We start from the raw sequence: 14,198 nt of genomic DNA, 5'->3' as shown, positions 1-14,198 counted from the left end.
AGAGGCTCTTCCCTCTCTGTTTCTCTCTATTGTCCTCTGTCTTTATCACTCGCCCTCGCATGTATGTGAATGTGCTATACAGGGCCTCAGGTTGCTGATTTGGGTTCAGTAAATTGCCATTAGATGAGGGACAGGTGCAGCTGCCTCTGGAGCGTTAACAAGGCATTTCATCATGGTTAGCTCCAGCCTAGTGCTCTGATCAGCTCTTGTTCTATTCTCAAAAACACGCATATACACACCTACAGACGACAAGCATAGATACACCTTGGTGGCCTCTGCAGTGTCTTCCTGCGTGTAGCGAAAGTGAGTTGGAAAATTTCACTTTCAAGCGTTTAGCTTATTATGCTTGTAGAAATGTGGCTGGCTCTTCGTAGGGAGGGCAGGTTAATTTACCTGTGGAAATTAATTAAGGAGTAATTAATTATCACTTAGGCATTTGAGTAATTGCTGAGCCTTAAAAAAACAGTCCCCAAAAGTGAACTTTTTTTTTTTTTTTTTTAAATTATTCCTGAGTTTTTTTCTATTAAGGTTTATTAAGTGCATTTGGAATCATATTGGAAAGTGCCTTAAAAGGATGTTATATACTTCCTTTAATGCTCTGTAACTATTGATGGATTGTGGCATAAACAGGCATTGATGCATGCTCATCTTTAAAGGCGTGCTATTACCCAAGGTTTTGATTAAAATTAAATGATGCATGTAATTTATCACATGGAACAAGTAAAAATGTATTTCACCATGACACACAGAGAGGCTATTTCCTCACAGGCTAATTGACTTTAGTTTGTTAGTAGCACAATAGCAGCAGGTTAATGTCATTGTACACTGAACAACAAGGATGAATATCAGTAGCTTTGTGTAAAGGTCATCGTGAAGGAGATGCAGTAGTGACAATAGTGTTGAGGAGCATTTGAAATAAACTGGTCTTTCTGTAATATACTGTCAATGGAAGGGTTGTGGTGCAATCTCATCACACTGAAATCTTAAATATTAATCTGAGGGAGAAGATTTTTGTAAAAACAAATGCAACAACTCAGACTATTTATATATCTTTAAAAATATTTTCTAAATCCTCAAGTGAATTCAAACACCCGTGAGGTTTTAGTGTTTGTGCTGTATGAAGGGTGCATGTTGTACGATTCTGTGATCAGACTGATATGCATCCCTTGAGTTCCCATTTCTAGGTTCTTCTGCCATTAACCCCCACCCCACACCCAACAACAACAACACACAAACCTTCCTTGGCTGTCTCCCAAGGCAGTCAAACAGATTACTACGGACGTTAACCCCATCGATCTGCTCCGAATGGCCTCCAAATGCCAGGAATTAGATTTCAGACTGGAGGAGAGGGAAATAAAGTGCTGTAGTATTTCTTACTGCTCTCCTACTGAGTTAAGTGCTGCTATACTTTCCCGTTGTAGCAGTTTTGGAGCTTATGTATGTTTTACATGAGAATGATATCTGAGACAGCTTTTACCTTATTTAGAATAAACTAGCATCAAAAATACAGACTCCATCCAAGTCCTGGTGGAAGCAAGTCTCACCACTCAGCAGCCATCTTTGAAATGCCTCTGGGCAGTTATTTGGGAATTTATTTTAAACACCCTACCTGAAAAAATGTGAAATGTCAGTGTCTGGGGAATGAAAACGGATTTAAAAACACTTTTCCCCAGAAAAAGGGGAAATGCTGTGCTATTCATGAGCACAGTTAATTAGGCTTCTTAAGTGTAAGTAAGCCATGAGAAGTACGACACTATGCTAACAAGTGGATATGCAAAGTTGTGGACCACCACTGTTTGTCTATGCAACAAAATGAGTGACTCTTTGGGGGCAGGGGCTGGATAGCCGCCATCTTTGCTGTTACAGTATTCTCTGATAGATTTCTATTCACGAGTCCTTGAGTGCCACGTCTCTACCAAAACCTGTTTGTAACCTATTAGAAAGCCTCGAAAAAGTCATCACTATAGAACAGAGTTGTGCAGAGAGAAAATGGTTGTGTATTGGAAACGAATGCCATTATGAGATTCAAAGATTTGAAATATAATCACTTAAAAACTACTTTAGGTTTGACATTTAAATTTACTTTTTCCCTACTTAATGGACTGTAGGCAAATGTGCATTGTGTGACTTCTAAGCATCACAGAGAGCCTGTGAATGAATCTCACGCTCACGAATTACTCTATTGTGAGCTTATAATGGAGGGCAGGTTCATAACACTGGTTGAATGCTTTATTAGTGTATGGCTAATATCAGGCTTATACCTCTTCTCTCCTGTCTTTCTCACCCTCTATTCAACTGCTTGCTTCACCCACCATCACTTTCACTGCCTCCGTGTGTCGTTACTCTTTGTGCCCTATTATACTCGGCTGCCTCTCCTGTTCATCCTGCTTTGTCTGTCCAACTTCTACGGTGTTGCTGGAGATGAATAAGTATTGATTAATGTCTGGGTCGTTGTGCTACCTAACGAGAGACTAAATATAGCCGTTGCTACAACGGCCCTGCCGCGGCACCTCACTCATCTAGCGCACAAAAGTGTGAATAGTCACGCCGTTGGCATGACAACACACTGGTCAAGGCTCTGTGAGCAGAGCACAGTAGATTGCGGGCATGCATGGCCTTCAGATTTAAGAGCACATGAATGAAAGGTGGAAGGCTGAATGATCAGCTGATGAAGTAATTTGCTGAAAGAGAAACAAGCCTCAATCAATCGGTTAAGTCATGTAATTGTTTAAGCCATTGATCAAGCAATAATCCAAAACACTCTTTAGTCCCAGCTGCTTAATTTTGCAAGTTTGCAAGATCTTTGGATATTTGTAATGATAACAGGGAAAGAGGAGCAATTTAGAAATGTTCTTTGTTTGTTTGTTTCTTTCTTTCTTTCTGTCTTTCGCAGTTTTCCTTCTCCATGCTTTATGGAGGTTGCAGTTCCTCCAAAGTCAAACTGAGGTCCACTCCAAAAAAAAAGAGGAAATCCTCACAGATTTCCAAATCAAACTTCTTAATTCGAAGCAGAAATAAAAATGTTGACAGCATGGCACAAAAGCAGCTGTGGTTTTACAGCTAATATCCCCCTTTGTGTCACCTTTATAAGGAGGCAAGTTTTTCTGTTATACCCTTATCAGGACACAGCTGTTTAACTGTAAGTGTAAATGATCGCTCTCCTGCTAAGTATCACCTCACCTATATGAACCTTGTACTGCCGGTGCTTTCTGGTGTGATTTTAATATAGCTACAAATACTAGCGTTTAACTAACTGTGCAAAAGGACTGTGCAAAAAATCTGTTTGGGGGGGGGGGTCATTTTAGCATGTTGCTAATATATCATGCATAATTCAACCTAGATAGTAGATGTAGATTTGATTTGATTTTTATGAAGTTAAAATGATAGGATACTTTTATAAAGTGTAACAGGTGTGTAAATGCGGAAAATATACCTCATATATACCACCTTATGATCTGTTATCTTAGTCTGGTGCTAGGTGGTAGCTAGGCAACATGACTATGTCATAATATTTGAATTAGATAAGAACTATTAGCTCTTGCTGGTCCAAGAGGAGTTTTCGGGCAAAGAAACAAACACATGAACAAAGAACTTGTGTGTATTAGTCAGATGTTACTCAAATATTTGTTGATATTCTCAAATAATGGACTCAATGCTAAAACTGAGGATTCAGAATATGAGTTAATAATCCGGTGGGTGACAACATGGAGGCTACGTTAACATGCTCTTGTCTTAACCAATGCACTTTGATGCATATGTATGCACATGTACTTGTACACAAGTAGACTGTGCTGTTGTTGCAAGACAGTTTTATTTGGTGCAGAAAGACTAAAGAACATTATTCTCTGCCACCTACAGTACATTGTCACTTCTCATAATAAATCAGCTTAAGCCTACTGTATCTCCAAGCCCTATTGTGCTCATGATGACAAGTTTAGTTGCCCACATTTCTTTTTATGTTGCTTGGTAACCAATTAAAAGTCACAATCCTTCAGTACCAGCCCACCTTGTTATGGCCAGATGCAGGGAAATGAATATTTTCTTTAATAGCCTGCTGTTTCATTCAGCTGTATTGCGATGATAAAAAATACCCACTGTGTCTAATCACATCTTCTCCCTCTCATTTCACTCGAGGCATATTCGCAATTGTGTCTATTTTTGACCGCCATTATAGCATGGATTTTTCTCTACTGGGATGCATAGAGGAAAACGTATCTGTACCAGTTAACTGTCATCTACTTTAAAAACAACAAAGGCAACAAAAGAGTCTGAGTTGGTCCTAGCACATGATTAAATCCTACTGAATGCAAGAATGTTGGTCCAGCAGTTGATGGTGCGACTTACAAGGAAGTTGTTTGTGTCCTCCACTGCAGCTTGACCTGGCAAATGATTTGAGGTGTCCCAGATTAGCATGTTCCTATCAAAAGTAAGGGAAAAAGAAGAAAGAAATCATGGATACAAGGGCAGAAATGATCACGTAAAGTGAAACCATGACACCTGCAACACAACTTAATAGCCTTGTTCACATAACAAAGCATTTGTTGGTTAGAAATCTCATTCCTTCACATTCGATTTTCAGTTTTTCAATCTGCGTTGTGGAGCGCGTTTGCTCAGTGGAAAATTTCATTCAGTAGCTGGTTGATGGCTAACAAGGTCAAATGACTCTCCGGATAAGATGGACTGTGTCAGAGGAAACAAATACAGACATATACACACACCACCTGCCAGTCAGTCACTCCATCTCTGAATTGAGTAGCAATAATAGAAGATTGCGGTTTTGGAGTGTTTACTGCTGATAGGAATATCATTACAACTGTGGAAATCAAAGAATCGCAGCAAAACCGGTTAGCCAGTTCATATAACAATCAATTGAAACCTACACAGTGTTTTTCCCTCTCTGCTCATTTTTCTCTCTCTCCTCCTTTCACACAATCTTTTCCTCTTGTTGCTATAGTGACGTAAAATGGCTGCATTTTGCAGCGTTGGGCTGGAGCAGGGGAACGCTCCTGCAGCCTGTGAGCTACATTGTTTTACATTTAACTTATCACTTCCTTTCCCCGTTACCATTACTGTTTTTACAACAATAACTAAATACAAAAATCCCCTTTCTCCATGACTTCATCTTCTCTCTTCATTTTCTGCCTCGCTGTAGCTCACGACGCCTCTCTCTGTGTTTGCAGTGCGACAATGCCAAGGGGCTGAGGGCCTTCTTTGATGCCATTTGTTACGGGCCCAAACACCTGATGATCTTCGGCGGCGTCTGCCCCTCTGTAACATCCATCATTGCAGAGTCCTTGGAAGGATGGAATCTAGTGCAGGTAGGAGCTGTACTGCATGTCATCATGCACGAGTGTGTATGACTGTGTACAGTATGTAGTCTTAATGTCATGTTATTATACGTGAACTCCTGTGTACACACTTTAAAAAAAGAAATCTGGGTATTTCCAGGAAACCTGACTTTGGTGTTTAAAAGCTGCTTAGGTTCTAGAAATTCCTATTCTGTAGGTGTTTTGGTGGACAGATAGGTCTTAAGATTTCAAAGGGGTTCCAACTCATAGCTTAATCCTTCATTAACCTTGCCAGGGTGAATGTCTAATTGGCAATGCTGTAATCCTCGAAATCCCCCTCCCATTTTACAATCAGAGGCAGAGTCAAAATGGTTTGAACCAACAGTACCATGACCAAAAATCAGTTGTGAAAAATGTGAGAACCATTTTAATTAACACTTAGACGTAAGTAGAGGAAACACGTTATAAAATGATTGTCAAATCATGAGACAGACTGATCACATTGCAGTAAAATGTTGCCTTTCACAGGTGAAAAGATATATTTTGGGGTGTTTTATGATTGGTATGAGCTAAAGTGTTTTGGCCAATATAATAAAAGTGATCCTGTCATACTGCTTTCTTCCAATTTCTAAACAGCATTTTGTGCCATTAACTGTTGTGAGTTAAGTGTTGTGGTTGCTCTGTGTGGACATTAAACGTCACTAATTCTTGTATCGGGAAAACTTTTAACCCCCAGAGTTATTGCTTGTGCCTACATTTGCTCTACCAAAGAGGGGAAACGCATGCTTTCAAAGAATACAATTCATTGTCTGCAAATGCTGCAAAGGTTATCAAGCACAGATAAGAAAGAAGTGGAGCTTGTGCTTGGAAGAGATAGTGTAATTCAAGAGGCTGTGTTTGAACTGAATGGCACATTACTAGCATATTTCCTCCATTTGCGGTTGCTGTGAATCTGCTGCTTTACACAGTCCGTTTTTTGCTCACTGTCTTGTTCGGGTCACTCATGAGTGAAAAGAGTTGGGAATAAAAGGATGACTAATTGTTTTTGGGTTTTTTTACTCTGCGTTTGCTTTCTTTTGGTGGTAATGATCCCAGTTGAGAAAGATGGTTCAGGTCATAGTTGAATGTTAAGTGTTTATCTGTTGGTTTGCATGTATGTCTAATTGCTTATCTATTCACTTGCTTTTTTTTGACAGTGATACCTTAGAGATGCAATCTTCTGCTCTGCAGAACACTGTGTTGGTACAGTTTGTTCCCCAGGGCACTTTACCAAGTAGCCCATTTTCCGCTGTCATTACAAAGAGCAACACCAACAAATTCATGTCAGCCTGATCCCAAATGCACATAGTGACTATGTCTGAATATCATATAGCAAGTGACTGGGGAGAGAGTTTTAAATGAATAGCTAAAACCAAAGCAATCAAATAGCATTTTCTTCTTGGGACAGCAGACATGCAGGTGCAACGAAACTTTGATTAAAGAAATTTTTCAATCAGCATCTGTCCAGCATAATACTAAGACTTAAAAAATCTTGTTAGAGGTGTCTTTTTAAAAGCATGAGTCATAATTATCTGCTGTTTTTTTTTTAAATTAAAGGATCTAATCTGTGTGCATCTCTCTATAGGCAAGTAGGTGTTCATATATATAGAATTGTACATTCTCGTTTGTAGGTGTGGTATCAGAAGTTGAGGTTACTGTTCTCAGATGCGAGCTATCTTTGCAGGCCTAAGCTGCATCCTCATTAGAGTATGAGTCATCAACCAGCCATAGTGTGAGCTGGAAATCTGCTCAATATTTGTCCCTGGACATAAAAAACACACCACATAGGTTTTGTTTGTTTTACAGACCCTAAATGCAGAGTAAGGTGGCAGCTTTCTATTTCGTTAGCTGGAGCGTGCATTGAGGTTAGTTAGACACAGGCCTGTGTGCTCCTAATCAGTGTTGTCTGCACACGGTGTTTGTGTATATGCATGTGTGTGAAAGTGAGTGAATGCTTACATTATTATGAGAGACATGCAACTTGTTTGGTGGTATTACTTCAAACTAAAAACAGGGGTTGAAAAAGAGGGATTGAAAGGAAGGGTCTAACAAAGGGAACCCAAAGAGGAATGGGAGAGGGGATGAGAAATGATGAAACGAGAAAGGTTTGAATCCTGCACCTCACAATTTTTAATGTGCCATGTCAATGGGAGTCTGTTTTTAAAGCTGTGAATTCTGTCACCCTGCTTACTTATTACCAAGCCCTGGCACTGCTTCTACAAAACTTGAGCTGGAGAATTTTCCATCGTGATTTTATGGGCCAGGCTTAACAAGCTCATCATTTCCACATCAAAACAGAGAGCTGGCAGATACTATCTACAGTGGCGATAGCTGAGAGAACAACTACTCCTGGAAGAAGCTTAATCATACACCCATAAAAATAGCGTTCAATCAGTGTTGATGCCTAATGAAGTCAGCTTGAAACGGCTCAACAAAAATAAACTCTGACTGCACGTCCTTTCACTGCAGTCTACATGCAGACTTGGATGTACATACTTGCATTTAATGCAGAGCAGATGTAGATCAGTGTTTACAATTTTTAGCCAGAGATTCAGTAGCCAGTATTTTCTTATTGGTAATCAATAAAATGGTGTCTACAAACATAAGAGACCTCCTGTAAGAGTGTTAGGGATAAGCAGAGTTATGAAACGATGGAGGAAAGAGCAAAAAATATTCAAGAAGCCAATTTGTACAGTAACTTATCTTCTCTGCTCAATTTGACAGTTTATCCATGATAAAGCCAAAACCTCAAGCCATGATCCCTTCAAAAATAGTTTTCTGCATTCTGCACTACAATTTAATTATTGACTTTCCCCTCAAATCCCGAGAGCTCAGTCAGCAGAAAAGTTCCACTAACTGTTCCTAGTATATCAGTCTGCAGAAATACCACAAAACGAATGAGTGCAGACCAATGCCAAGATAGTTAAAGAACATAAATGTCATTTTTTGTAATCGTTCCCCTCTCAAATCTGTTCATTTTTAAAAATACTTAACTAAAATCAGACAATGGGATAACACTATTAGTGGCTGTGGGTGCTGTGTGGTTATCACCTGGTCTCTGCTTTGCAGTTGGACAGACTTTAAATAAAAGGTAGACGTAGCCACCATAATGTCACCAATTTGTTTGAAGCCTCAAACTGACTGAGATGCAATGACTGAGAAACTTATGCACTCTCATATAAGTAGCCACTTATAATTGACAAGGTAGTCACACCGTAAAGAACAACCTGCTTCGGGGTTATTTGACTCTAAATGAGGCCATGAAAAAAAAGCAATTGAGATTATGAACTCAATAAGAAAATTTTACTGATGTCATAAATGCAGTGAGAAACTGGGTCATTTTTCCAATATCTAATTTTTTGCTCCCAGAGGAGTCGACCCTTGCTGCCTCTTAAAAGGCCCAGAGTGAGACTATGTCCACCTTTTATAAAAGCCTGGTGGTCAGCGGTCCCCTTTAAAATTTTAAGTCTTTTGGTGGAGGTAAATGAAAAAAGAAATAATCCAGCATGTATCACATCTAGATGGTGACCAGTCTGCTAGTAGCATATTGTTACGCTTTTCCTGTACAGTACTAGAGGACTGATGCGTTCAGCGGACGTTTGGATTCTGACTCATGGCTTGTGTCGGAGATGCCTGTTCGCCGACCTCCTTCCCCAAGCGGCTTTGCTAGGCTCTTTATTTACAGTCACATTTTGTAATGCGGTACTGTACATGTGCTAAAATGACTGCCCAAGGAAATTAAAATGGTGGATAAGAATACTACCCGGGCCAGTGGACAGATGGCGTGGAGTAGATTGAGGGAATGATGGAGGAACAGACAGGCAGGGGCAGACATAGACTTTAATAGGCTAAAATTGAAATTCAAAGAAGCGGGACAAGACGCAGCTGCGTTTGTGAGCCGCTATCAGCCACAAATGCAGCTGATTGCTGTGTTTTTATATCTGTGAGACAATGGATGTTGAAGCCATCTTCTTAGCAACCATCTTGGTGAGTGATTAACCTTGTGTTCTCCTCACCATGAAATTATATAATGCCAGAAAGCATTTGGCAAGGTTTTTAAATAGTTGCTGGCACAGGTATCTGCAGCATGCTCTTCACGCTCTCTCTCTCCTTTTTCCCCCCATCGTTTTAAGTTCGGAGGTCTTTTTTTTTTCTTCTTCGCAGCAGTGGTGCCTATTTTCTGTAAATGGTTCGCTGCGTGCCAGGAAGTAGCCATGGCCCATCCTGGCTCCAGTTGCTTGCCCCTGCTCACTCACCAATTAGGCCTATCAGCGGTCGCACTGTTCATTTTTCAGCCACGTCAAGTGTGTAATGAAAAATTATGCTTCCTGATCATTTTGCCTCTTGTAATTTGGTCAAGAAGGAAAAGACAAAGGAGCCCCGTCCTTCATAACTGATAAATCTGATACGTGTTTTAGCGCACAGCTTTTGGTGACATGTTTTATATGTTAATTGCAAAGCAAACTAGGTTAAACATGAACAGAAATCCTACCTCACCATTAGCTCTGTCACTGTTTTTAGATGAGCTATTCCCCAGTGTCCCTCGCCGTGATGTAAAGCGCTAAACCTGTGATTCATTTATCTTCCGGGGACACTGAATAATGAAGTCAATATTTTGGAGGAGGAAAAAGTGGATGCGCTTTCTGAAAGTATTTTGGTCAAGACCTGGACATAGAGCTAATATTTACCCGCATATGAAGCTCATTTTTCTTCGGCATCTACCATATTGATTGGCAACGCTTCATTAAACCAGGCAATTTAGGGACACAGAAGTTGCATCCCTCCTTTATGAATGCAGCATTGTTGTCTTTTAAGGCTGCACTATCTCTTTGGTGTCTTTTTTCCCCCCAGTTTTATTTTGTTCACTCTCCTTGAGTGCTACACTGGGTGTTTCAATAAAACATGCGATGCCTAGCACTGCAGTATTCTGCCTTACTTACGTCAAATCCTCCTGTGTACCGTATCAATATTTCATCACTTCCAGAGTTTAGGCTAAAATCACAGAGTGCACGGGCAGAGCTGGTGTGAGCATCACAACAGATCATCATATATCACAAAATTATGCGTGTGAAGTCCAGTTTATTATTTTGCCCATGTTCTGAGTGCGTTCTTTGTTTTAGTCAGTGGGTGAGTAAAAGTTTCATGACTTCCCCAAATGCTTTCTGCTTGCTAAGTAGTAGTGCAGTCTTATTTCTGATCATCAATATCTTCCTTGATGTTGGGCCCTCGTGAAGAGGACTATATGAGAAAAAAATACAAACTGCTTGACAGAACGAAAAAGGGAACACCCGGGGGAAGTAAGAAGCGGTGTCCCTCACTCTCTCTGAGCCAAGATTAGATTTAAGTTATTGCCTGAACTGGCCGGAGAAGCGCTTGATGTCACTGTTACCTTTGAACAGACAGAGGCTTGATTCTGTTGTGTAATGCACAGGCCTATATGTGGAGTTAACATTTGGAAAACGAGTGGGAGGATGAGTCAACAGCCTTTGTCATAAGCTGTGAACTAGAGTCCAGATTTATGGGACAGACTGCTGATGAAGTTAAACGAGGGAAATTTTGACATTTAAAGCAATGCCAATTCTAAAGCAAAACAGCCATAAACTCAACAGCTACTTTATTAGGTACACCGTGTCAGCACTATGTCGTACTCCATTTTTGCCTTAATTTGTCATGGCACAGATTCAACAAGGTGCTGGACACGTGCCTCAGAGATTTTGGTCCGTATTGACATGATAGCATCACACAGTTACTGTAGATTTGTCATTTACACATCCACGATGTGAATCTCCCATAACACTGCATTGAAAAGGTGCTCTTTTGGATTGAGATCAGTGACTGTGGAGGTCATTTGAGTGCAGTGAACTCATTGAAATGTACAAGAAACCAGTTTGAGATCATTTGAGCTTTGTGACATGGTGTGTTATCCTGCCGGAAGCAGCCATCAGAGATGGGTTTACTGTGGTCATAAAGGGATGGAGTTGGTTAGCAATAATAGTCTAGTAGGCTGTGCTAAGTGATGCTCACTTTGTACCAAAGTGTGCCAAGAAAATATCCCCTATGCTGTTATACCATCAGCAGCAGCCTGAGCTGTTGATACAAGAAAGGATGGATCTATTCTTTTATGTTGTTTACAAAATTGCGACCCTGTGATTCACATCGATACTCATTAGAGCGGGCAACATTTTTCAGTTTTATATTGTCCAGTTTTAGTGAGCCAGTATGAATTGTAGGCTCAGTTTCCTAATCCTACACGACAGAAATGGCGCCCATTGTGCTCTTGTGCTGCTATAGCCCCTCTGCTTCAAGGGTCGACATGCTGTGTGAGATGCTCTTCTGCAAACCTTGGTTGTAATGAGTGGTTATTTGTGTCACTGTTGCCCATCTATCAGTTACAAGCAGTGTGGCGAGTCTCCGCCTGTCACCTCTGGCATCTTCACCCAGAGAACTGGCACTCACTGGATATTTTTTCTCTTTTTTGGATTCTTCTGTGTAAATCAAAGTGATGATTGTGCAGGACAATCCCAGCAGATCAGCAGTTTCTTAAAAACTCATTCTGATGCCCAATTTGAACTTCAGCAGATCCTCTTGACCATGTCTACATGCCAAAATGCACTGAGCTGCATGTGCATTTTGGCAACTGGTGAGTGTATGTAAAAATAGGAAGACTTCTTATGTGTTTTTTCATTGAGTGACTGTGTCAGAGTTTCTGTAATTTGTCACCAGAGGCAACAACAACAACAAAAAAAATGGGGCTGAAGAAAAGATTAATTACATGCTTTACTGTGCATTAATCAGACATGCTTGGTCATGAATGCTGTGTGCTGTTGGAGAAAACACCAGCATGTAGCGTAAAGCAGGACTCTCTCTCTCTCTCTCTCTCTCTCTCACACACACTCTCACACACACACACACACACACACACACACACACACACACACACACACACACACACACACACACACGTACCTATTCACAGTGTCGAATGCACGCGATTTGACAGGAAACACAGTCATTAGTTAATTAGGAACATTTGTTGAATACGGCGCTAACGTGTTGCAACTGTTGGTGTCACATATTGAATAAACATGCTAGTTCAGAGGCACTCAAAAAGAACAAGAGCTTTGACAGAAGCTCTTGCTGCTTCTTTTCTTCCTGAGGAAGTGGAAACAACAAATGGAAACAGTTCTTCTTTCTTGCTCTTTATCACTGACACAACTCTTCAACACCAAGGTCTACGAGACACATTCAAAAAGAAGAAACAATGAGTACATGCTGAATTCCACCCTGGCATTCGAGTACTATCATTCTCCCAGTAGTTTTCTGGTGGAGGGCGTGTAAAAAGAAAATCATTGTGTCACATTCATAGCACTAATGATGGTGCGGGACCTGCCAGCCACAAGCACCAATAAACAAACTAGATGCATTAATAGTTCGTGCTTGTTTTTGATGTTTCGCACAGGGACTTTAACATGCACACCCACCCACCCCTCTTTTTGTGTGCCCCCCAATCCCGGTTCTTTTCCCGTTTCTCACTTTTCTCTTTTGGGGTTTCCAGGCTTTGATATTTCTTATTTAGGTCATAGACTCCATAGCACTTTGAAAAGCTAGCTGGGTGTATACAACTTTCCCTTCTAGATGAAAATAAAGCTTTGAACAAGAAAATCCTCTGATAAATTTAATTTGTTATTAATCTTTATCTAAAATTAATTGACTGTAATAACTTGAGATCAGACGCATGTAAAAGTTGACTCTGCTTTGATTTAGCAGGACAATATGCATCTTTTTTTTTTAGCAAGATACTTCACTTTTTGAATCAGGCTACAATATAGTTACTTTTTAAAAAGGCACCACAAGAGAGAACCTGAAGGAGAAATTATTTCAGTGTAGAAACAAAAAGAGAACTCAGCAGAAAAAACATACATTAGGCAACACAAACACAAGTATTTTAAAGATATTTTAGAGGGTAAAATCAAGGTTTATTCCAAAATATCAGCAAAAGAATGCCAGGAATACAAATAATTTCACAGTAGGAGTAAATAAAGAAGACAAACAAGTTTGGAAAAGAAGGTTTTCTTAGTTGCAAAGTAGAGAAAATCCAGTAAAACCAATGTCATTAATCTATAACTTGCCTCTGTGGTTTATTTCACAGTTTTGGATTATGCCTAATGTTGGTGTCTGTGTACCTCTTGAGGTGAACAACTTTTTGGTCTTTTCTTGAATTTAATTAATGGTATTTAGGCTGTTTTAAAAAACGATTTTTTTTAACATTTCATGTAGTCAGAAAACCTTTACAAACCCCTTAAAAGAATGTTGTTACCCCAATCAACTCCATTTCCTTCAGTTTTTTCCCTCCACTATAAGGACAGTTTAGAATCACGGAACCCAAAATTTGTTGTTGGAAATGAGCTTCTCTGAGGCAGGCATTAGGAAGATCCTTTTAAAATATATCAAAAACAAGGGCAGACTAGCTGAGCAATTGAACATCAAAGAGAACCCAGCTCCATTACCAGCCATTAAAACCATAACGGCTGCTTGGAAAGAGTGAAGCTTAGAGGATCGATAAAGGGCAGTTTAACTGTCTGACACAGCTCACTAATATCTGAGGCATCAACTCCCATTCAGAGAGAGACTGAAGGAGAGAGAGGGGAGGGGGGGGGGGGGGGGGGGGGGGGGATAAAATGAATGAGAGAGAAAAAAATAGAAGTTAGTGGATAAGAGAGCGGAAATGGAAAGAGGGAAAGACTCTTATTACTGAGTGCTTTCCATCCTTCATTGCTCCCCTTTGTCTTCCTTCTCTCACCAATCCCTGATGTACAGTATTCTTGTACTGTGATGATATAACCTGATTTTACAGTAGAACGGCCAAAAGCA

General features: G+C 40.2%; 1 protein-coding gene across 1 annotated transcript in view; it reads left to right on the top strand.

The window, feature by feature from the left end:
* gabbr2 (gamma-aminobutyric acid (GABA) B receptor, 2) overlaps window positions 1-14,198 on the top strand; it is a 199,322-nt gene that overhangs the window by 46,403 nt on the left and 138,721 nt on the right. Inside the window, exon 2 of the mRNA XM_084919402.1 lies at window positions 5,181-5,318. Within this exon, the coding sequence (XP_084775528.1) occupies window positions 5,181-5,318 (138 nt within the window). The remainder of the gene's footprint in view (window positions 1-5,180; window positions 5,319-14,198) is intronic.

Source organism: Perissodus microlepis, chromosome 22, assembly GCF_051167445.1.
Source record: "Perissodus microlepis isolate ML-2025 ecotype Zambia chromosome 22, ASM5116744v1, whole genome shotgun sequence".
Classification (NCBI taxonomy): domain Eukaryota; kingdom Metazoa; phylum Chordata; class Actinopteri; order Cichliformes; family Cichlidae; genus Perissodus; species Perissodus microlepis.
Note: the sequence above shows the minus strand (reverse complement) of the source record. Positions and strands in the feature narration are given on the sequence as shown.